Source organism: Sycon ciliatum, chromosome 4 (genome assembly GCF_964019385.1).
Source record: "Sycon ciliatum chromosome 4, ocSycCili1.1, whole genome shotgun sequence".
Taxonomy (NCBI): domain Eukaryota; kingdom Metazoa; phylum Porifera; class Calcarea; order Leucosolenida; family Sycettidae; genus Sycon; species Sycon ciliatum.
Genome location: NC_088646.1, coordinates 27,718,904 through 27,743,229, shown reverse-complemented (window position 1 = coordinate 27,743,229; position 24,326 = coordinate 27,718,904). Strand labels below are relative to the sequence as shown.

General features: G+C 46.6%; 4 protein-coding genes and 1 non-coding gene across 5 annotated transcripts in view; 2 read left to right on the top strand and 3 right to left on the bottom strand.

The window, feature by feature from the left end:
• Window positions 1–13: 13 nt before the first annotated feature.
• On the bottom strand, window positions 14–12,230 carry LOC135815420 (U4/U6 small nuclear ribonucleoprotein Prp4-like). Its single transcript, XM_065328714.1, has 18 exons — window positions 12,039–12,230; window positions 11,026–11,105; window positions 10,374–10,446; window positions 10,035–10,097; window positions 9,628–9,689; window positions 7,952–8,034; window positions 7,709–7,802; window positions 7,259–7,353; window positions 6,755–6,813; window positions 6,138–6,261; window positions 5,786–5,875; window positions 5,304–5,361; window positions 3,590–3,654; window positions 2,653–2,760; window positions 1,966–2,084; window positions 1,767–1,816; window positions 1,126–1,207; window positions 14–755 (listed from the first exon to the last, which is right to left on the bottom strand). The coding sequence occupies exons 1-18, from the start codon at window positions 12,145–12,147 to the stop codon at window positions 694–696; spliced, it is 1,476 nt and encodes a 491-aa protein (XP_065184786.1). The 5' UTR covers window positions 12,148–12,230; the 3' UTR covers window positions 14–693.
• On the bottom strand, window positions 891–962 carry Trnaa-ugc (transfer RNA alanine (anticodon UGC)). The gene has a single exon. It is a non-coding gene; the product is annotated as a tRNA-Ala (tRNA).
• Window positions 12,231–12,396: 166 nt separating the features above from the next.
• Window positions 12,397–12,941, top strand: LOC135815416 (ubiquitin-ribosomal protein eL40 fusion protein-like). The gene has a single exon (XM_065328709.1). It carries the CDS (start codon window positions 12,472–12,474, stop codon window positions 12,856–12,858), a length of 387 nt encoding a protein of 128 aa, XP_065184781.1. The 5' UTR covers window positions 12,397–12,471; the 3' UTR covers window positions 12,859–12,941.
• Window positions 12,942–16,728: 3,787 nt separating this feature from the next.
• On the bottom strand, window positions 16,729–18,899 carry LOC135815419 (ulvan-active sulfatase-like). The gene has a single exon (XM_065328713.1). The coding sequence runs from the start codon at window positions 18,602–18,604 to the stop codon at window positions 16,964–16,966; it is 1,641 nt and encodes a 546-aa protein (XP_065184785.1). The 5' UTR covers window positions 18,605–18,899; the 3' UTR covers window positions 16,729–16,963.
• A 4,079-nt stretch (window positions 18,900–22,978) lies between these two features.
• Window positions 22,979–24,326, top strand: part of LOC135813494 (hypoxia-inducible factor 1-alpha inhibitor-like) — a gene marked incomplete at its 5' end in the record, with an annotated part of 5,897 nt that continues 4,549 nt past the window's right edge. The window contains one exon of the mRNA XM_065326587.1: window positions 22,979–23,733. Coding sequence (XP_065182659.1) covers window positions 22,979–23,733 — 755 coding nt within the window. The remainder of the gene's footprint in view (window positions 23,734–24,326) is intronic.

Here is a 24,326-nt window from a genome sequence, read left to right as displayed (position 1 = left end):
GGTATACATGTACTTCGGATTCGGAGTAGGAACCAACTGGGAGTGTGCAAGAGCTTTCTTCCTTGAACAGCAACATGGAGCTGTCCCAAAATAAAAACACAAACAGTATGACTACACGCTCCACATGGTGGCAACATGCAGAAACTAAGCACATCTGAAAGGTATAAACTGAGCAAAAAAAAGGAAAAAAAGGCCAGTCAGAACACATGATACTACACTTTCTCAAGCAGGACTGACATGTAGAGATCTAAAATCATGATGATGGGTAATGCAAACTAATCTCAACCAGCACCCTGTCAAGTGAGTACAATGTACAAATGCAATGTGGAGAGGAAAATAACAGCAGAAAAAAACACAAGAAAGGAGAAAGCCACAGCAACCGGGCTGATATGGCGTTACGAAATATCATACTGTAAGGAACAGAGCATGGACAAGGGTAGCGGCAGCAGCAGCATGACTATAAAAACCGGCGGTCGCAAATGTGTCAGCCAGCTGACACAGAGCAGCATGTACAGGGTGGCCAGGGCAGGGGGTACAGAACACTATGTACAAAGTAGAACAGGGGAACCAGGTAGTGGGCTGGTTTGGATACAGCAATAAAGCGGAGGAGCAGACACAGAGAAATGTGCTCCACTCAATAGCTAGAAGAGCAAGAGTGTCTTCACTTCGCTAGCAGGACGAGGGGAGATAACATCACTCTGGCGACCATAGCTTGAAGGTTCTGTCATACGAAACACTAGCAATGAACTCGCGATCTGTGAAAACACACAGACAGAAAGAATAGAAAGAGAAGATGAATTGAAGCAAAAAAGCGAAGCTGTAAGACGGGATGCTCCAACCTGAAAACATCCTTTTGGGGAAAGAAAAAATGCTGGAACTACCAAAAGATTTGGAGGATATGGGGTTCGAACCCATGGCCTCTCGCATGCAAAGCGAGCGCTCTACCACTGAGCTAAACCCCCATTCACAAGAAATTGCCTAATCAATTTTCATATCAAAGAAAGAAGTCCATGCAGAGCTGTGCTAATGTATCACAACAGAGAAAAGCAGGTTAGAGACACCTGCTTTGCTACCCCCGGCCTATTTCCTTGGGGCAGCACTGCACCTAACATTACATAGACCTACTGGGAGATATGTCAACGGACATGACCCGTCCTGTGTGGCCACCGAGTGTTTTCAATGGTGCTGATGTTGTGCTCGACCAGACCTGCACAAAGGAAAACATAGCTCACATGCGTCAAGAACACAGGGAGGGCCAGAACACCTGGTACAGCTGAGCTGGCCATAATATTATAATAGCCGGACCTTACTTGGAAAAATGTTGACCAACACAGTGCGTGAAAAACAGTTTTTTTGTTTATTTTAAGTACATTGTACTAGTATCCCATTTGGCCAGATCAACCGGTCCCCGTTTATGGGCTCACCACATTGCAGTACAAAGTGAGCGATGACAATGTGCAGAAAAAGGATGGATCAAATCAGGATATCCGTCCCAGGATAAAATTGCATTTACCCCCCGTCGCCGGGAAAGGTACATGTACTACTTGGTACTAGTACAGGCTGCTAGATCACAGTGGACTGGGTACACACACATACACATACACACACACACTGGCATCATGTCCCACGTACCACGCACGCCCGTCGCAAGAGAAGCATGCATGCCCACAATGCACTGGATTTTACACCCACCGATTTCCTCTCCAGTTTCGCACACACACACACACACACGCACGCACGCACACACATAGGGTACGTGCACTGACCTTGATGAAGTTATCATAGGATGAAGTGACAAGGTACCCGCCTTCATTCGCTGCATCGTTGTGAAGCACAACAAAAGACAGATGGTTGGTCAAGCCAGATGAGACCGAAATAACAATAGCCAATCATGACAACAGTGCAAAAGACAAGAGAACTAACGCATTTTCCAGGACATACAGTCGACCAATTGAAGCAACTTACGCTCATAGACTACTCCTGAGACGAGGTTAGTATGTGCTGGAAGGTTAGACACACACTCCTTCTTACGTAGATCCCAGATACTGACAGAGTTGTCTTCGCTGCCAGTGGCAAGCGTGTAACTGCAGCATCATTGTACACGATCCACACGCGCGCGCACGCACACACACACACACAGTGACACACACACACACACGCATCCATATTGCTACAAGAATGTACTACCGTACTGGCAATATATGTTGCCGCGTAACGCGTAACGCAGGGGGGGGGGGGGTGCGGCGTAACGCGCGACCAGGCTAGTGCGACAAATTTTCGTTGCGTTCGTAACGCGCGTCCGGCGGGGTGCGGCGATCTTTTCATTGCAGTTTGCACTGCAAAGGCTGAAAACTGTGAAAGCACGTGTACCGCGTGGCAAAAAAAGGACTGCGGCAATATAGAAACCTGTGTAACGGCTCCTGTGCGACTTTGCATGTAACGCCCTGCGTGCGGTAAACATGTGCCAATGTAACGCTTCATGGCCTCACTGCGACCATATATATTGCCAGTACGGTACTAGTGATAAAGTAAAACAAAACGGGACAATGCTAAGCAGCTGCAAACATATCAAACAACACAACGTACCACTTGTACTTGCTAGGAAATTGCTACTATGGAAGACTCCAATACCAAGCAGGTGTATTTGCTTACCCATTCGGCGAGAAGTCAATGGCCAATACTGATTTGAGGTGCCCATCACAGAGCATAACGCAGCGACCTGTTCTCAAGTCCCACACACGTCCACATGCGTCCATGCCACTGTTAAAAAGAGAAGGAGAGGGAGAAATAAAATTATGGGTTCGGATTGCCCACATGTTCAGTAGACCGGCTCACACTGTAGATCTACAGGACTGAGCACACAGTTCCACACTATCAACACGTGGTATGATATAAAGATGGGCAGGGGAAAGCCGACGATTCTACTCGGAAACTGCTTGAAATACGCAGAACAGCATATTACATGTACAGTGTACAATGGACACTAGGAGAAGGGACAAACGGATTCGAGTTGTGAGTAACTGCACACCACTGAAACTAGATAATACAGTTAGCAAGGGCGACAACTAGGCACTAAACTGACAGAGTGCTGTGACATTCAACGACCTGACACATCTCCCAATGCACAAACTAGATCCAGGAGCCTGGCGTTAGGACAATGAATGTTTCAGTACTCTGTAAGTTCGGTGCCTATCTATCGGTAGCTGTTAGGTATCTGATTTCAGATTGTGAAACTTCCTGTAATAAAGAAGGGGGCACACAATCTACGCAGATACATGTACATTGAAACATGTGCATGTACAGCCGTAGCCAAATAAATCCGACCCGCGAGTCAAACGTAGCACCGCATTTCCATTTTGATGACGTCATACACGGCCCAAAGACGCATCCGAGGGCCGCAGGGGCCACACGAGCCTTGGCGCTGCTTTCGGCTCGCGGACCAGACTTCTTTGGCCACAATTGTAGTTGATAGCCACAGTGCTGGCAAATGATGCAGAGCAGTAACCATGGCACCAGGCCCGGCAATTAAGCATACTGCATGGGTTGATGTACTTGAACTGTAGTAATAGTAACTGTTGTAGATTCTTACCCAGTTGCCACCAAAGAGCCGTCGCACTGGAACGAGACGGAGTAAACTGGAGCGGTGTGGCCTTCCTGCAGGCATACAGGCACAGACAGAGCACACGCAGGTCAGATCTGAATGCCAACACACTAGCACACACACTCTAAAATGTCTAAATCACGTACTAATACACCAGGAAGCTGCAGACACACGCAAACTTCGATTTTTGCAAATAGGCAAAACACATTGACCTAGCACCGTCACGGTCATGATCAGCAGCAAGATTATACTGTAGTACATGTGCCGTAACCGTAGTGATGCGCATATAAGAGCATGTGCCTATACCCGGGCATAAGCGCACCCTCACAAATAAGCGCATGGGCTTATACGTGAACCTAAATGCAGTCCATCCCGCGACAAACAGACACCACAAAAACACCATATTCACATAGTTCAATGTGCATTGCGGTATTGCACTACTTGTATGTGCATAGTTATGCATGGTGCCGGTACACTAGCAACTCAAGCGCATGCGCCTATAATTATGTGAGACGAAACGACCCGCAAAAAATAGCAAATAGCGCACAAACTCACTCATAAGCGCATGGGCCTCTATGTGCGTCACTACGGTATATGTACAAGAACACACCACAGCTACACACTGAGGTATCAAGAACACACCACAGCTATACACTGAGGTATCAAGAACACACCACAGCTACACACTGAGGTATCAAGAACACACCACAGCTACACACTGAGGTATCAAGAACACACCACAGCTACACACTGAGGTATCAAGAACACACCACAGCTACACACTGAGGTATCAAGAACACACCACAGCTATACACTGAGGTATCAAGAACACACCACAGCTACACACTGAGGTATCAAGAACACACCACAGCTACACACTGAGGTATCAAGAACACACCACAGCTACACACTGAGGTATCAAGAACACACCACAGCTACACACTGAGGTATCAAGAACACACCACAGCTACACACTGAGGTATCAAGAACACACCACAGCTACACACTGAGGTATCAAGAACACACCACAGCTACACACTGAGGTATCAAGAACACACCACAGCTACACACTGAGGTATCAAGAACACACCACAGCTACACACTGAGGTATCAAGAACACGCCACCGCTACACACTGAGGTATCAAGAACACACCACAGCTACACACTGAGGTATCAAGAACACACCACAGCTACACACTGAGGTATCAAGAACACACCACCGCTACACACTGAGGTATCAAGAACACACCACAGCTACACACTGAGGTATCAAGAACACACCACCGCTACACACTGAGGTATCAAGAACACACCACCGCTACACACTGAGGTATCAAGAACACACCACCGCTACACACTGAGGTATCAAGAACACACCACAGCTACACACTGAGGTATCAAGAACACACCACCGCTACACACTGAGGTATCAAGAACACACCACCGCTACACACTGAGGTATCTGCGAGTGAATCCAATGAGGTCGCCAATGCCTAGGCGGTAGAGCTTAGTTACATAGCTCAGCAGAACCTAGGACAAGAGCGTCTCGTCACAACTCCGAGTTCCAGACACTTAGAAACCATCAGGTCAACTCAGTCACTATCAATACACATACATGACTACATGATTGTGCTTCCATCTTTACCAGTCTGGCTATAAGAATTAAGAAGTGCTTAAAGGCTAAAGCATACACTGACATACCTGAAACAAAAGTTCCATGTTATGCTCAAGATCCCACAGTCGCCATGAGTTGTCGAAACTAATTAGCAACAAGACAAGTAGAAACGTTTGGTAAGATAAGTACTTCAGTAAGACCAGGGGAACAAGGAGAGGAGGTAAGAGAAGGTTACAGCGTCAACAAACTCAACCACCACACTGACAAGAACAGGCAATAGAGTTAATGCATTTAGGATAAATAGGTACAAGTACACAGCACACCCCTACTCAATCCCCACTGCTGGTAGAAGGTAGCTAGCATGCATTGCTGGCTGCCGGATGAAAGTGAGAGTGTAAGGTTTTGAGTTGCACCCCGTGACCACACCAAAATTTCCGCCGGGTGTGACTAGCTATCGGCCAGGCAATGCAATAAAAAAAGAAGATACAGAGAAGGTATAGTTAGCGTGCGCGCGCACGCACACACACGCACGCACACACACGCGCGTACACAAGCATGCCTGACTGACCATGTTGAGGCGATGAAGCGACCGGACGGGTGATATTCAACACGAGCTACACGCTGATCATGATCGCCGATGCTTTCTATGGGAGTATCACTGGATACACACACACACACACACACACACACACACACACACACACACACACACACACACACACACACACACACACACACACACATACACACACACACACACACACACACACACACACACACACACGTTTGAGAGAAGCATGTAGAGAAAGTAGACCTGGCACACGTCTTGAACATGGCACACACAGATAAAGAGACAAACAAACCACACACAGAAAACATATTCTCTAACATGCACCATAGGAATAGCAATAGTTGCACACCTTTCCAGATTCCAAAGTCGTACCACACCATCTGCATCGCACGATGCCATGTTGGCGCAGGTCGGAGAAAGGGAGAGAGTAGCTTGCGGGTGAAATGCAATGCTCCCAACCCGTGTATTGTGCCCTGAAAGAGATGACACAAAACAAATATCAGGATGCGAACACCTGTGATGCAAGTCACAGCCACAATGTACACACAAGAGAACTACAAACAACATTGAACAATCCACTTATCCCTACCATATAGGCCAATGCAAAACAAACAGCAAAGCACGCACCAGAGGTACTAACAAATGCCAGGTGTAGCCGTCTCCAGAGGCTATTGAGGTCAGCTCGTAAACTATTTCTTTCCAGGAACCTTCAAAGAGGTTACATGGAAGTAAAATGGTAAAAATCCCCAAATTCCGGAAAAGCCGCACTCCGTTGCTTCTCATTGAAGTTCAAACTAACCCAAAGCAACACCTCCAAGACAGCCATTTTGACCAGCGAGGAGAATATTGTGACATGATATTATCCACTCGGTCAACAACAAATGCAAGGCCTACAACAAATCACATAATTATGTTGTTGGCTTGACAGCATGAATCACATGCACATGCACTGTTACCAACGCTCACCTCGAAGCACTCTAATCTCCTCACACTGTGGTACTGACCATAACTTGCACAGTCCACTCCTAAACACAGAGCACAATGGTGGTAGGTCAGGTATAGAAATAGCACAGCAACAAAGTTGCTATTTCATTACCTACTCAGTCAACCTTCAAAGGCGCGTTCCAAAAGCTTTCGCTATTGTACAGTAGATCAGATTTCTCTTTACTGCATTCCTGTGTATCCACTGATGCGAATGAGTCAAAACCATGTATATGTATGCATATGCAGGGCAGTGCAAATGCCGCGAGTCACACAGGAACATACAAGTAGCAGCACACACACACACACATACGTGCCCCCCCCCCCCCCCACACCCACCCACACCTATGTATGCACACGTGCACACCTACATACCTAGTAGTAGTACACATGTGCATGCACACACCCACACACGCACGCACACACACACACATATGCACACCTACACCCACACCAACAGACACGCACACTACAGATAATAATACTCACCATGAACATGTGGCTAGCATCTTGGAGTCGGGAGAGAAGCGGCAGAAGGACAGCGGCCGATCGTCACCGATCTGACTTGCTGTGCTAACTAGTGACTAACAAACACCACAGCACAGCACAAGCAAAGAAGAGCACAACAAAATGAAAATACCGTAGTGTCTCATATAGAAGCCTGTCTCATAGTAGAAGCCTGTTTTGAACACAAGCCTAATTCAAGACACACTGTCGGCACATAAGCCTGTTTCAGTGTTGACACGCATAGAAATGCCCGATTTGAATAGAAGCCTGGTGTGAATAGAAGCCTAGCTCCTGAAATCGGTTTCAACAGGAATAAGCCCGGCTTTAATACGCGACATTACGGTAACTATGTGTAAGATTCACTATTGTTGACACTGATCAAGCACAGACCAAACATTAATGATTGAAACCCACATGTTTCAGAAGACCTACCCGAAGCGTCTTGTGCAGCTCTTGTGTCTTGGCGTATTTCTCGGGATCGGGCCGCGCTTGCTGGATTCGAGAGTGCTTCAGGCGCTGATTAGCTCTGCAACAACACATACCATTGAAACAAACCACATGTACCAAGAGCTCAAGAATGCTGAAACCTACGCACTACAAGCACAACCATTGCCAGTAGTACTATAGAGATTGAAAATCAGGTCAGTACACCAAGAAATGAAGAGACCAACTCACCTGGGTAGAGAATAATTTGCGATGAATCGACGGGCTGCCTGAAGCTCAGCAGGCCCCTCATGATACCAGACTTCAGTCTGTTGCTGTACACAAAGATAACAACATGTACCATACTTAGAGTACACTTACAATCTACAACCTACAACCTACACAATAATCTACAGCATCCGCACAAAGGCTGCACAGTGCACAAGACCAAGAATGGAAATGATGCAGGCCACAAACCATGAACTTTTTCGTCCTTTGTGGACACGAAGAGAGAGAGAGAGAGAGAGAGAGAGAGAGAGAGAGAGAGAGAGAGAGAGAGAGAGAGAGAGAGAGAGAGAGAGAGAGAGAGAGAGAGAGAGAGAGAGAGAGAGAGAGAGAGAGAGAGAGAGAGAGAGAGAGAGAGAGAGAGAGAGAGAGAGAGAGAGAATCTGCTCCAGGTGTGGATGGGTAAACAAAGAGGTCCTACCCGCCAAGAATGCAATTTATAGGCCAACTGGCGAGATTCATGTTCAGTACTTGCTTCCACACAGGAAAACGGTCAAACACCTCCTTGCGCAAGGGTGTCATTTTTTTAGAGTGTGATCATCTCACCAATGGAGTGAACAACAACTGGTATGTGTCATTTGCACAGCCAAGAACTTCGCGCACATGACTTGAATACACCATTTACAGGCACAGCTGTGCTTGGTAAAATCCAACTCATGTGAATATTGGGCATCCCAAACTATCAAGGCACTTAATCGAATGGTCTTGGTCCGAGAAAGCTGAGACGCTCCCTTCCTACTTGAATCCCAATCGAACTCGCGCACTTCCACTCGAGTGACAGGATTGCACCCAAAAAAGGTCAAACAGGCTAGTAAGTTGTACCCTGCAGGCACGGTGACCAGGTGACTGGTGTACGCAGGAGCACGTGACCGCTTGTTCAACCATGTTCGATTGGGAATAAAGGAGGAACACTGCATCGCAGCCTTTTCGGACCAAAACCAGTCGACTCAGCATCCAAAAGACTACAACATATGGGCCAATCTCGGTCATCCGTGCTTTTATAAGAACGAAATGGCGCTTTTAGTGACATTTTGCATATAAATCTCCATCTCGTAGGGCGCAGTCACCCAGTTTCGGTGGAAGTGCGCGAGTTCGATTGGGATTAAAGTAGGAAGGGAGCGTCTCAGCTTCCTCGGTCCACGACCATTCGACTCAGCACCCCGAAGACTACAACTGGTGAAATTTTGATTTTTGCCTTAACTTCCCCTTTAACGCCCTTGCAGATGCGGCTGGACGTACACATGTGCAAAATGCAATCCAGTGATGGGATGGGAATGGGAGCTGGCCCACCCAGAGCACCAGTTTTGGACTTTAGGTCGGCGTGTAACTGTACATAAATATCAAGGAAGCATAGCACCAGGACTTGGCACTTTGGGAGAAGGGTAGACTTTCATTTTAGCCCCTGAACTGCAGGAGACTGCCAAGAAAACAGTAAATTAACTCTACCAAATACATGTAGTACGCCTTTCAAGCTTGCCAACTGCAATAGTACTTCTCACACCTGGTGCTAACTAACGCAAATGTCCACGAGGCAACAATAACAGGAGTTCAGATGGGACAGCATGTAGTTTTGCAGCTCACACTTTCTCATTCCCCAGCTGCCCAACTGGCTTGCAATACGCACCAGTTATCAAGGGACTTACTTCCACCTTGGCTTTCGTTTCATCCTCTGCCTGTCGTTCTGCTGCTGAGTTGAACGTCTCACCTGCATCATCCAACAAAACACACCCAGCACAAGCAGGAATAAAACTCTGGGTAAAAAGATAGAACTCCAGGACAATCATAAACAAGGACAGGAAAAGGACAAGGATATCCACCTCAAATGCAATATTCTACCCTTGGACTTGGTAACGTTACCCCAGGAGCTGCATATGTGCCATGATGCTTGAGGGTGGTGGCATTCCTACGGATGCAGAAACCCCAATCTGACTGGGTCTCACGTGAACCGCGAATTCTTTTTAAATGTTACCCCTCCTCATTGCATCCCCAGCAGTGCAAAAGAAATCGAAAATGAGGCATCAAGCCGTGTCAGGCCTACTGCAATGCATACCTCGCTCTGCAAGCAGTTCCCTTAGACGATCACGCCGATGAGCAGGACCTTCACCGAATAGGCCTAGATAAAGAAGAAACCAAACAAAGACCAGCTCAGTGCATGTATAACAAACAAGGATATCTCAAGGAGCATGCAATGCACAGAAGCTCTCAGCTATAGTACTAGTACACTGGCATACGAAAATATCTTTGTTGCAAGCTGAGCAAACATGGTCCTTCAAAGCTTTCATATCCATTGGATAAACACGTAAACCACGCCACTCCTTCCCGCTTAGTCAAAAGGAATAAAGTGAGACACTATAAAGTAGTCTGACAGAGGCAAATACAAATCACTTACAGATCGGTTCGCCCATGGATCGTAACCGAGCTTTGACTTCAGCATCATCTGTTGGTACCGTCACAAGGCGAGCCTTTACATAAAACAAGAGAGAGAGAGAGAGAGAGAGAGAGAGAGAGAGAGAGAGAGAGAGAGAGAGAGAGAGAGAGAGAGAGAGAGACAGAGAGAGAGAGAGACAGACAGACAGACAGAGAGAGACAGAGACAGAGACAGAGACAGAGAGAGAGAGAGAGAGAGAGAGAGAGAGAGAGAGAGAGAGAGAGAGAGAGAGAGAGAGAGAGAGAGAGAGAGAGAGAGAGAGAGAGAGAGAGAGAGAGAGAGAGAGAGAGAGAGAGAGAGAGAGAGAGAGAGAGAGAGAGAGAGAGAGCGAGAGAGCGAGAGAGAGAGAGAGAGAGAGAGAGAGAGAGAGAGAGAGAGAGCGAGAGAGAGAGAGAGGTTGGGTGAAGTGGTGCCTCAGCTCAAACTAAAACCAATCGGGCATGGCTGCAGTCCATCATCAGACATAAAGGAAAACTCCATGCTACAGAAATGTTTGACAATTACGCATCGGCTTTGCACAATATGAAGCAAGCAAAGGGGAATTTCAGGGGAGACTGGCACATGTCACGCACATGATATTATGCATAATGCAAACAGTATGCCTGTAGTATACCTTGCGTCGGCGCTCAAATTCCGCCACCATAGCATCCCGCCGATCCGCTGCAAAGTCTTGGCTTATATTTACTGTGTCGCCTGGAATGAAACAATACAAATTCGAAAAGATCTGCAACATAGTAACAGGAAGTGCATTCTACAGCCAAACCAATTAGCCGGTAGTGTAGATAAGTGGGCCAGATGTGTAGTGACCAGGCTGATCAGCTTCGGCCGGATCACTGCGCAGTTACTCTGGTGAAGTAAAATAAAGGTAACATAACATACTCAATCAGTTTCTGAGACCTATGAAGGGCTAAAGAGTGCAAACACGCCATCAATGGCATGTCCACTACTGTAATGGGTGGTCATAGCTAGAGACGGGCCGAAGACTCTCCCTCCTCCTCTCCCAAGTATAGGGGATGACGCCCAGCATTATGTAACCACACGAACAATGCCAATGGTGCTGATAACGACCTGCTTGACGACCATGCTGGGGGGGGGGGGGGGGGGGGGATGGGTAGGATGTCATCGGCTGTAACTGCACAAGGAGTTTTACATGGCAGGCTGGCAGCAATGGACATATGACCAGGATTGCAACGTGGGGACAATGCCTGGGCACAGGGCAGAAGTAAAGTTTTGGAATTCAAGACAGGAATGCCATTCCAAAGCTATTCCGTCAATTTCTAACGACAAGCAACCCGCACTCCCGCTGCACCCTAAGAAATAGTTCTGTTTGGGCTAAAGAGACTGGATACATGGAAAGTGAAATGTTCAGTATTGTGTAAACTGATGTCTGATGCGAAGCCTATATAGACTTCGACAAAAGTGGGACTGTATCGCTCTGACACAACAAATCTCCACACAGTACCTGTTATAAATTAGTACAATGCTGATTTATTTGTTCGGTTAAAACATGACAATAGGATGTGTTTTTTGGGGTTTTTTAAGCCTACCGCTGACTACCATTGACTTTGCATACTCGTGTGAGTTGGCTTTGTGCAGTGCTCAAAGGCTTTCAAAGCGTTCACTGACCTGAGCTGATGTTTATGTTCCCCTTCGATATTCCAGCAGCGATCTCTGTGTCGTTCACGTCAACGTGGACTGGCCGCTTCGCCGGCGGTGGGCCAGCTGCGTTCGACATTGTTCCTCTCCCTTCCACTTGATACAATGTTGCAATACACTTCAAAATACTGGTAAACTGTTTTGTAATAATTTGGTACAGTATTCATGTGGAATAACTTACTTTAAATTCTTTCGATGATCATAAAAATCTTCGAAAAACGATCGTTCCAGCTGGCCAGATGACGCCAAAAGAGACGCCATTTTGTTTTTGCATAACAACACCACGTAACTAGGCATGTCCGCTCGCGGTGCAGTTCGGAACAAAGATTCTTGGGCGAAACTTGTTGTCCTCTTTTTAGTAAAAACTAGCTTTTGGTGAGGTTCAACCAGAGCTATAGCCAAAATGCAGATCTTCGTGAAGACCCTAACGGGTAAGACCATCACCCTTGAGGTTGAGCCTAGTGATACCATCGACAATGTCAAAACTAAGATCCAGGACAAGGAGGGTATCCCTCCGGATCAGCAGCGTCTAATTTTCGCTGGAAAGCAGCTCGAAGATGGACGTACTCTGTCTGACTACAACATCCAGAAGGAGTCCACGCTCCATTTGGTGCTCCGTCTGCGTGGTGGTGTTATCGAGCCCACCATGAGAATCTTGGCCCAGAAGTACAACTGCGACAAGATGATCTGCCGCAAGTGCTACGCTCGTCTTCACCCCCGTGCCACCAACTGCCGTAAGAAGAAGTGTGGACACACCAACAACTTGCGCCCCAAGAAGAAGCTGAAGTAGACGCTCAGTGGATGGTGGATGCTGTTTTTATCTTTCTCTTGGATATCGTGGATGTTCAATAAAATTCACGTTGGGAAAAATTCTGTCATTCAGTGAGTTTGAACGCTGTGTGTATGCCTGCGTGCGTATGTTCCTCACTGCATGTATTGTAACCTCACGGCAATGCCCAGCATGAAGCACGGGTCTAAAAACATCGTAACGGTTGTTATAGGTCCATCAACAGAGTCAGAGGGATGTGTAACTAGAGACTAATCACAGTACATGTATGAAGTCTGTATAATCATTACAATAGCCGTCATTTCACTGTCTTATGATGCGTAGTGTACATGTAGTTACTGTCCCCACGGGAAATCGCGGAAAACTTTTTGAAAGTTATGCAGATCTTGCGGTGCATATTGGGCTGAATTTGCGGTAGAATATGACGGAACTTGCGGTAAAATGTGTGGGTTTATAGATCTTCAGTCATGTGTCTGATACGGTGCTCTTGTATCCAATCTCCATCACATGCACCATACCGGAATGGTACTACATGTATGCGCATGACATGCCGAGTGCTCGCAAGGCTGCATTGCATGCCGCACATGCCAGATCAGCGTCAGTCGATCGTACGAGCAGCTCTTACACGTACACTGAAAAACACCATGAATCCTCGAAATCTGACATTTTTTTCCTCACAATTCATGGCAATTCTGCAAAATCGTCACGTTTTGCGGGAAACACCGAAATTTGCGCATTTTGTCGCGGCCGTGAGATCGCGATTTCCTGTGGGGACAGATGTAGTCTGATCAACATGCAGTGGCCTATGAACAATTTAAAAAATCGTCGTCCCTGAAACGAACATTGTTCATGTTCGTACTCCAGCCCCCTCTCTCTCCGGCCCTACCCACCAAAATGAACGCAGCTTGCCAGGACGATAAAAATCGCATGCAAGTACATGTACTGTTTAGTGAGAAAATTTCGCTAGAGATTATATTTAAATAATCGACGCAGAGACAACAATTTTATAATAACCATAAAGAGAACAAATTCTGCTGTCATCGTCACACTACAACAAAGTCATGATTGTGACAAGAAAATCGATTTTGGTAAACCTTCATGACTTTGTTGTAGTATAGCGATGACAGCAGAATTTGTTCTCTTTATAGCTATTATAAGAGATTATATTTCGCTATTTTTGCAACCATCACACATTCGCTATTATAGATCGCCGCAAACTGCTCTGATTGTAGACAGTAAAAGATCCAAATGAAGAGATGAAATCGCCAACGTTTCCCATCGTGAACCGGCCCAATTCATAAAAACGCAAACTTTGCGTGCCGCGAAAGTTTATCGCTTTACAGTACAGTCGACCTACCCTTATAATGATATTACCCTTGTAACGATATTTTTCTGCCAAACCAAATCACTCCATTGACTTGTGTATACAATGTCTTACCTCTATAACAATATTACCCCTATAACGATATAAAATGGGCTAACCAATTGACATTTTCCATTTTATAACAATATCTAGCAGGGAATATCTCGAGCCCACTATCCAGGCAGGGCAAGCTTTGCAAGCTTCACTTGATAAATCGCTGGAATATGACGAAATGCAATGGGGGCACCATTGGGCACCTTGCTGTGTACAAAATGTGCATGTACGTCAGTTTTTGATGCTATGAAGAGTGTAAAAAATGAACAAAATCCATGCATTATGACGTATGTGTATGAAATGAACCAGTTATCCCTATAACAATATTTCTTGGTCTGACGGAAATATCGTTATAAGGGTAGGTCGACTGTATATGACTTTCTGTACAGTGTCAGCTGACTTGTGATTTAGGCTAACTCCTCCAGCAACAATCCCTTTGGAGCTGATGTATCTTGTTGAGAAGTTTAGCCCTACTTCAATTTCAGATCTTTAGTAACGTGGCATTTCGTGCCAAGAATGACCGTGTTTGAACAGCTGCACTTCTTCTAAATTTATTTGTGGAAAGCAAAGCACGTGAGGTGAAGTGAATCAAGCCTGATGGCCAAAAAGACCTTGCAAATAGTTCTGGGGAAATCTGCATGTCTGTGGTATTGGAATGCAATCTGTCAGAATGGACTCTCTGCACCAGTCCACTTGGAAAGGTGCGATTGCATGGCTGCCAAAATAGCAGCATCCGTGGAATACAGCAGAGTTACGCGTCCAAGAACGTTGTTTCCAAGGGGTTTGCCTGGGGCGTTCTTATTTTCATTATTCTGGCTACGTTCTTTATAAATATTTCGTTCTGGGTCATGTATCCCAGAAGTTGCCGGAAAACCAACAACACCGTTCTTTGCTTTAGACTGGCGTTCTTACTAACTTCTTAGTATTTCAGGCTGGACGTTCTTCGGCGCGCTACTCTTCTGTACACGGAATTCTCACTCTTTGCCCACGGTGATGAGTGGAGATACTACTGTATACACAGAAAGTGGTTTTGCTATCTGTTTTGCACATTAGTGTAGCTATCGTACTCCGTGGGCAAAGAGTGAGAATTCGGTGAAGTTCTGACTTTGGCATCACAATCAGGGAGTCGAAAAATACATATTTTACGACTCCCTGACCATAGTGTACATGCCATGTATGTTTCTCTGGATTGTCGTTCAAGGTGCAAGAGTACCAAACTCCATGATCGTATTGCCAGATGAAACATCATGATCTGGTCGTTGTTTGTGGGGTGACTGCTTGCTCCTTTCAGGGTGAGCCACTCATAGCACAATTCAAGCCGAACACATTAAATGTTGTAATCGCGACCTTATCCTATGTCTGTGTGTGTGTGTATGGTGCTTGACTTGAAAATAACTACCATGCGCACCAGCTTGAGCGAGGTGCTGGCCTCAATCTCTTCCCTGGTCTGTAATGAGGCTGCCTGCTGGCAGCATGCCTATTTTTACTTGATGTTGGTTCCACTCATTGTTTGGTGGAGCGAAGATTGGAAGTCATGGACCATGAGGTATTCCCAGGTTCTACAATCTACATGAATAATCCAAAGATCTCCTAATCATATCAACCATCCTAATGAACATATGCACACTTGTAATCACCACAATGGGACTAGCGCATGCTCTAGTTTCAACTGGTGTCCCCTTGGAAAAACGCGATTCCACGGCCGCGGCAATTTCTGCAGAAATGACTATCATCCGCGGAAATCGCAGAATTCACACTTTCCCCCGCGAAATCTGAGTTTTTGCCGGTGATTTATAGTAAAACTACTTCACAGAAAGCTGCAGAAAAACTACTTTGTGATCTATTTGAGCACATTGCTCTTGCCAGTGTAGGTAAGTGCAAGTCACTCGAGGACTGTTCAGTTTGTGCTGGGGGAAGATAGTGCGAAAAGTATTACTGCATGCAACTAGGTTGGCATGTCTTCGACGAAGATAGTGAAAAACTCACAGAAAATACCGCAGAGCTACATGTATGAATGAAACAAATGATGCCGACATAATACCATTGTAGCACAGTTGAAACGCATGCATTATTATAATTATTGGTTTGTTCTCTCAATCACTATTCGATGTAAATTTACTGATGACCTTCGGAGAAAAACGTTTATGAATTCTTCTTCGCCCATTCTATCATTTGCTCATCATGGTACTATGTCGGCATCATTTGTTTTATTCATAGTTTTGTTGAAACTTCTTTCTCCAAAACGGTTTTTTTTTAAAATACCGCAGATTTGTCATTACACTGCAGAAAATGCCGCTGAATAGCCCCCTTTCTCCCCGCGGAATTAAGAATTTTTGTCTGCGTTTTGCCAAAGGGACATATTTCACTGCTAGAATACAGTACAACGCCAAGTGCGTGCATGTAGGAAAGTGTTTGAGCTGACAAGCTCTTGCCTGTCACTCTGCACACACTGAATGTGGGTTTCATGTTGATTTGAACAATGCTTCGGTGTCCAGTAACTGAGTTTCAAAAATCAATCCAGGATTTCAAAGATGCGACTTCACCATGAAAGCCGATAGCCAGATCAAATAGAGTGAGACCACAGTGCAGCATAACTTGTTATGGTCGATCGCACCAAGATTCACAATTCTCTCCTCCTATCCAATGTCACGTACATTGCAATCAATGTTACTACATAGCGGTGCCCAGAGCTCAGGAAAACTGGGTGTTGAGCACGGTATGCAGTTGCTGCACTATCTCACTGTAGGAGGTGTTGTAGGCATGATTCACGGTCTCGTACGGATCCGCGTTGTAATCATACAGCTCTCTGATGGGTACGAAGTCGGACCAGCTGGCCTTGAACATGGTTGTATTGTACGGCACATACTCTGTCAGTCTGTATCCATTCCGAGTACGCACCGTGTATCCAACGTGGAATGACTTTGGCTTTGGAGCACTAGCATCGCTGTCCAGTCCAGGTTGAATAGCACCCGGGTATAGCCACTGACTGAAAGCATACTGCTTTGCATCCGCCAAATCAGCTTGGTCAGTACTTCCAGTGAATTCCGACGCATAGCTTTTACCCTGCAGACAGTTGACTGTCGGGGGCTCGTCTTGTTCACAGTAATCCAGGGGTGGCAGTCCTGTGAGCTCTAGCAAAGTTGGATACAGGTCGAGCATTTCCACAAGGCGCTCACTTTTGCCTTTGTTCGTCTTGCCCGGTACACGCCACATCAGTGTGTTGTGTGTGGCTGACTCAAAGTTGGTACACTTGCCCCAGGAGTTTGTGTCACCAAGATGCCAGCCATGATCCGACCACAGCACAACGATGGTGTTGTTAGCATAGTCGTTACTCGCCAAAGCGTCCATGACACGTCCAACTTGCGCGTCCACATAAGATGTTGCTGCAAAATATGCCTGGCGGTGCTTTCTCTTATCATCGTCAGAGATAGGATGATTCTGTGAAAAGCCATCAGCCGGAAATTGCTTATGTGCATCAATGTATGATTGCATTTCATCACTGTTATACCAAGCACCTTTTGTGAATCTTTCTGGAACGTTCGGGTTGGGCGGAAGGCTGACTTGGTTTACATCATACATGTCAAAGTACTTCTTCGGTGCAATGTGTGGAAGATGAGGTTTGTGAAAGCCCACAGCCATAAAGAAAGGTTTGTCTCCCATGCCAATGCCTTGCTTGGAGAAGTTGGCCAGTCGTCCCTGTGCATGGATGGCAAGCTGGCCGTCAGTCAGGTGATCGTCATCAAGCGGTGAAACCATGACTGAGTCTCCCATCGTGTTGTTCCAGTACTTTGTTCTAGGGCAGGGTACACTGCCCCACTGTACACATTCCGGCTCGGGGAAATACGGCAATGTCCATGCTGTTTTATCATCTCCCAGAGAGTGTGGATCAGCAGCACCACAGGCGTCCGGATGGAACAGCTTACCACTGCCAGCCGTTGTGTACCCATTGTTTTTGAAGTAGTGTGGCAACGTCAGGAACTGGCCCCGGTTGCTCCAACACCACGAGAAGGGTGACATGGAATGGGTCGTGTCAGGCCGACGGCCAGTCAGAATGCTAGAGCGACTGGGTCCACATACAGCAACCTGCACATAAGAATGCTGCATTACCGTGCCTGTCTCCACGAATTTATCCATGTTTGGAGTCTTCACCTCGGGAACTGAGAAAGCCTGGCCAAACTCAGGACGGAGATCGTCAATGGCAATCATCAGCACGTTAGGTTTGCTGCCCTGCCGTGTGGCTATTGCAGCCGGAGGGGATGCCACAACCAATAAAACTGCAGCCACAGGACATAGCCAGTACAAAAAGGAGGAGATCTTTGGCGAGGTTTCCATTTCGGACTTCTGTGGCTCACCAAGATTACGTGTCTGTATCCTGGTATCTGACCGACACGACGGAATCAGATTAGAATTTAGGGTAGCAACGACCGCGTAACTCCTAGATCCTCGCTAGCGCGCTACCAACAGTTAAAAAATAACTACAATCATGTATTTCCGACAACTACTAACTAAGTAACTTACTACACAGTCTGTACAGTACAACTAGCAGTCGCGCGTAGATCTACGAATGGTCCGAATGGAATTTGTTGTAGCTGTTGCAAGTAGTTGCAGTCTGCACTTGTCTTTATTAGTACTTTACTAGTACAGTAGTAGTAGTTCAATCTTTGGCGGCTAGTACTACTACTACTAATACAGTAATACTAGTTGCAGTTACAGAATTCAACGCCGGTCTTCGCCATCCTTGAATCACGCATCGTGTGATCTTTGCGGCAGTCTTCCCGCTGTCGGATGGAGACTGTGACCCGATGACAGACTGAAGTGTAGTGGGAGAGATGACTTGAAGGCATGGTCACTCGTCAGCGACTCATTGAGGCTGTCTTGAGCCTGGAACTGTGGAAGGAAGGGAATGAGTGTGGACTGTGGACACGTCTCGGAAGCGGCACAGATACCCAAGCTCTGGACCTGGCCAAGGTCAAAGCTTGAACTCAAAATGACTGTGTACTAGTATTTACCGACGCCTGTGTTGAACATCATTCATGGAGCCTGATGTTACGTTGGTAGCGATTGGAAGGAAACGGCGTCGCTCTGAATCAGTCGCTGTGAGGATCAGGAATAAGCAAGAAGGAGTGCAGTGACGAACGGACACCACAAAGCTTTTCCGCTGTTGTCTGTCGTCACCATGGTCATTAGAAAAGAACACTAACTAATACTTACATGTACGTGTATAACACAGCTAGGCAGTCGGCTGTTCAAGTGTTGTTTGAGGTACATGTATGGCCGATAAACTGACTTGCTGATGATTGCCTGGATTGACGCTCTCCTTCCTCAGTTTGACTGTCATCCTGGTAAAACTCACTCCATGGCACCCTTCTCGTGGTGTTGGAGAAACCAGTTACCAGGTTACCGTGACCAGCTCCTGGCACCAAAGTTGCCACATTGACAGTATTGCCACCACTGGATTACTGACAATGAGCTACCTGAAGTCAACACTGTATTCAGGGTAATAGCTATGACATTGTGTTGGAATTCACTGGAAATACTGACCAATCTGCTTTGGCTGATGCAAAGCGGTATGCTTTCAGTCAGCAAGTTATCCTGGTGCTATTCAACCCGGACTAGACAGTGATGCTAGTGCTCCTAAGCCAAAGTCATTCCATGTTGGATACACTGTGCGTACTCAGAGTGGATACACTGTCGGACTGACAGAGTATCACGGTGCCGTACAATGAAACCACGTTCAAGGCCAACATCACGGTGCGTGGCTTGGTAAACTGGAACTTCACCGTAAAGACTGAGGTTACAGTTTTACGCCTATGGTCATGGGTACAAAGCATTCGGCAGAGAACTGCTTGATTATGACCCGGATCCGGATGAGACTGTGAATCATGCCTACAACGCCTCCTTCGTATAGTGAATGCGACAGTGCAGCAACTACATGTGTCATAAGGCCCTCAACAGTTGCTTGAAGCAGAAGGCCAATACGTAATAATAATTATTATCTCAAGAATTCAGCAGCACCATCATACAGAGTTGGGATTTGTTGATATCGACTCAGGCACCTCGATTTCACCTGACCAGGAACAGATCTCGAATATCGGCAGGGCCTTCACGTTTTATCAAACTGAGGGAATGAGAATTGAGATTCGGAAACGACGCTTCGTGGGTACTTGTAGCGTGGACACACACACCACCTGTCAAGACAAACGTCATGGCCGCAGTCAGGCTAGAAAATCTAATAAGACCTTGGTAATATTAATCCATGCTGACGCCATAACAGTGTTGTTACTTGTTAGTATAAAGGCCGAAGGGTTCCGTCCTAGATCCTTGTGCAGTTAGTTGTGTTGACCATGTTGACTGTTGCGAGTGTTGGAGGGAAGTCACGGTGTCGCATTTCCCAACTTGTGACCAGACTACAGTTTAGTACTACCTGTACCTATACCTGTACTGGCTGTACCTGTACCTGTACTGGCTGTAGTTACTAATGACAGTAATGTACATAGGAGTCGTACCAAACATACTGTGGCCTGGTCCTGCCCTGGCCTGGGCCTTGCCCTTGGCCTGCCTAGGTTGGCTTGGGAAGTAATTAGTTGGGTTATTACTACATGTAGTACCGGAAATTAAAAATAATTTTGTGTTTTGTGTGTAGGCTACATAGTCACAGTGAGTAGATCTACAGTACAGCCTGCTAGACTACTACGTAGATCTACGTCAACACACATACCGGTAATGTAATAGTAATAGTAGTAGGCCGTGCACAGCTAGCTATCAGTATCACTATCAATCTGTCCCCGGGGAAAATTGCGGAAAAAATCGCAAAAAAACGCGGGGAAAAACGCGGCATAATTATGGCATAATTTGCGGTGAATTTGCGGTAAATATGCGGTAAATATGCGGTGAATAATATTGATGTGCGGCAATTTTCAGTGAGTATGTAGTGAAATCAATCAGTTACAAGTCTATGGTGTAAGCACTCGTCATATTTGAGTAAAAACTTAGTAAAAAGCCGCCAAGATGAGACGTTGCTGACCGAACAGTGCACTGTGTGTACGTGTAGTGCAACAAAAAAGTTCAAAAAACGCGGGAAAATCGAGGAAAACGCGGTCTTTTAAAAAATCGCAAAAAAACGCGGAAAAAACTCGGCCGCGGAATCGCAATTTTCCCCGGGGACAGATCAATCAACCATGCATGATGGGTGTGACTGTGCATGAGCAAAAAAAGGAGAACGATGCTGAAGCCTGAAGCAGAATCTGGGATAAGCTAGAAGATTGAGATTTTTTTGAATGTTTCAAAAAGTCTGAGGAGTCACAAGGACTATAACATCAGTGCTACATTGTTGGCTTTGGATGATCAGAGAATCAACGTATACCCTGCCGCGCTGGTCGTTATTATTGGTGGAACACTTCAGGTATCGGGCAGCAACAGGGGCAAACGTAGCGAAGTCCGAGAGTGGGACACATGCAGAATAGAAGCTCTGGCTGGAAGGTAAAGAAGGCCCTTTCTTGTAGCACACCTCTGAGGGAAAGTGACATGCTCTCCCTGGAATAATACATTAAACGGATTACTGTTACGTATTTGCACTAGAAGTTACGACCAAGATAAAAGGGAGCGGTGCAGTTGTTTGCTGCATAGCGACCAAATAATTACAGTCGACCGCGTGCTGTTTCCTACGTGTCACACAGTCATGTAACTTAGTATGATGTATTCGGCCGTGATTTTCTCTTCATCGCAGTGTTCATGGTACAATCATCAGGCACTGAAACAACAGCTAGCCGAATGACATGAACTGGCGTTGTGCCCTCCTGTAATCGTGCTAATGACACAAGACAGTCATGTTTCATTCATTTCGTATGGTGAGAAAGTGATCCCGTCCAAGTACTCCTTTATTTGCTCGCAGTCAACACTATTCATGGTCGTCTGTGCCTCCACAGATTCCCTACAACTTACAAGCAACACTTTGCTAAAACAGAACCTTTGGGGGGGGGGGGGGAAGCCCCCCCCCCCCCCCCCCCTCCTCTTTCTTGCTGTTGATCCACCGTGTGTTTGTCAACTGATGTGTGTGTGGTGCATGCATGTGTATGTGTGTGCGTCTCTCTCTCTCTCTCTCTCTCTCTCTCTCTCTCTCTCTCTCTCTCTCTCTCTCTCTCTCTCTCTCTCTCTCTCTCTCTCTCTCTTCTCTCTCTCTCTCTCTCTCTCTCTCTCTCTCTCTCTCTCTCTCTCTCTCTCTCTCTCTCTCTCTCTCTCTCTCTCTCTCTCTCTCTCTCTCTCTCTCTCTCTCTCTCTCTCTCTCTCTCTCTCTCTCTCTCTCTCTCTCTCTCTCTCTCTCTCTCTCTCTCTCTCTCTCTTTGTAGATTGCCTGAGCTGAGGTATGCAACGCTATTGACGGACCAACCGCACAGAAATCATCAGTAGCACTGCGTCAACGGCATGGGAAAGTCCCAGGGGAGGTCAAGTAGCAGCAATGGGAAGGCACTAAAAGTCCTGGCTCAAGACCAATCCTCACTTCCACCACGTAGGATTCAATGGTACTGCTGTCTGGTGGTGATATCCGTACAAATTGGTCTGCTTTCTGTTGTTATCAAGCGGAGATGGACGCGAGAGTCGACTCCGATAATAAATGGTGCATTGAGATACACGACGGGGCCGCCTTGTGGCTTCAGGCTATCGTCCAATCGCGTCCCAGTGTTGACAATTCATCCCACGGATGCGTTTGCTGCATCCACGATCTCCAAAGCTGAACCTGTTGTCCTGCAAGGGTCCAGCGTTACAAAGTGGAGAGCACAACAATGGTCATTAGATTACATAGCCAGGAAAGCGAAAGGACCCGTTCACAACATCTACGAGAATAACAACCGTTGGTTTGGGCCATACTTTGATGGGAGAAAGCCACTGCTTCCCTATGCTCGCCATCCTAATCCCTACCGGACCAACTTGACTCTGCCGGTGCGGACATTGATGTCTCGACTGGGCAACACACAGCAGAAAACATCCACGGCAGCGTCTTGGGTGTACTTTAGCGGTCCACTGGAGGAACTGGGAGCTTGGACGGCTGAAGAAGTAGAACCGTTGGATGAGTTGCTGTCACCCAATCCGGCCGTGTCTTCCGTCAACGTCTGGATGGGTCCGCCGAACGTGATAGCGCACTGCCACTACGACGGCTACCACAACTTCTATGCACAGCTCAGCGGGCGCAAGCGCTTTTGGCTGGCGCGTCCACGCGCCTGGCCACAGCTGCTTACATCACCATTCTTGCATCCAATGCATGCACAGTGCCAGGTGAATCTCAGCACACCACTGACACCTACATGTGCCGGCGGCGGCAGTGCTAGCAAGGAAGGTGCCGGTGCGGATGCCGATATCGGTGACGACGACGACGACGTGGAGATTCTCGAGGTGGTGCTGGATCCTGGCGACCTGCTGTACATCCCCCCGCTCTGGTTCCACCATGTGGAGTCCATCGACACGAGGTAAGAGAGTCTGCAATGTAGCGCCACATCCGCATGTGATGCAGTTTGATGTTTAGTATAGCTGCGTGTCAGTTATCCGGCACCCTCGGGACTGGACGCTGTTGGATAAATGAATATTCTAAATTAATTAATGAAGCTTCATGGCCATCTTGTGTATTAATTAATGAAGCTTCATGGCCATCTTGTGTTCACACATCAAAAGGGCTGAGGAGGGGGGAGCATGATTTTACTTTGAAGTACCTGTATTTGTGATGCCCTGAAGCTAGTACTATCCAGAGACAGTCTTTGTGATTTTCTATGGACTGGCGTGTACGTGACGTTGCATAAAGGAAGCGATTGTGGTGCTCACTGCCCACATCTACTTGAAGTAGGACTGTAAATATACCGTATAGGAGTATAAGCCACACTGGAGTATATGCCGCACCCCCCCCCCCCCCCTTTGCCACGAAATACAGATATCTACCCTATGTATCATCGTTAAAGGGGAAGTTAAGGCAAAAATTAAAATTTCACCAGTTGTAGTCTTCGTGGTGCTGAGTCGAATGGTATTGGTCCGAGAAAGCTGAGACGCTCCCTTCCTACTTGAATCCCAA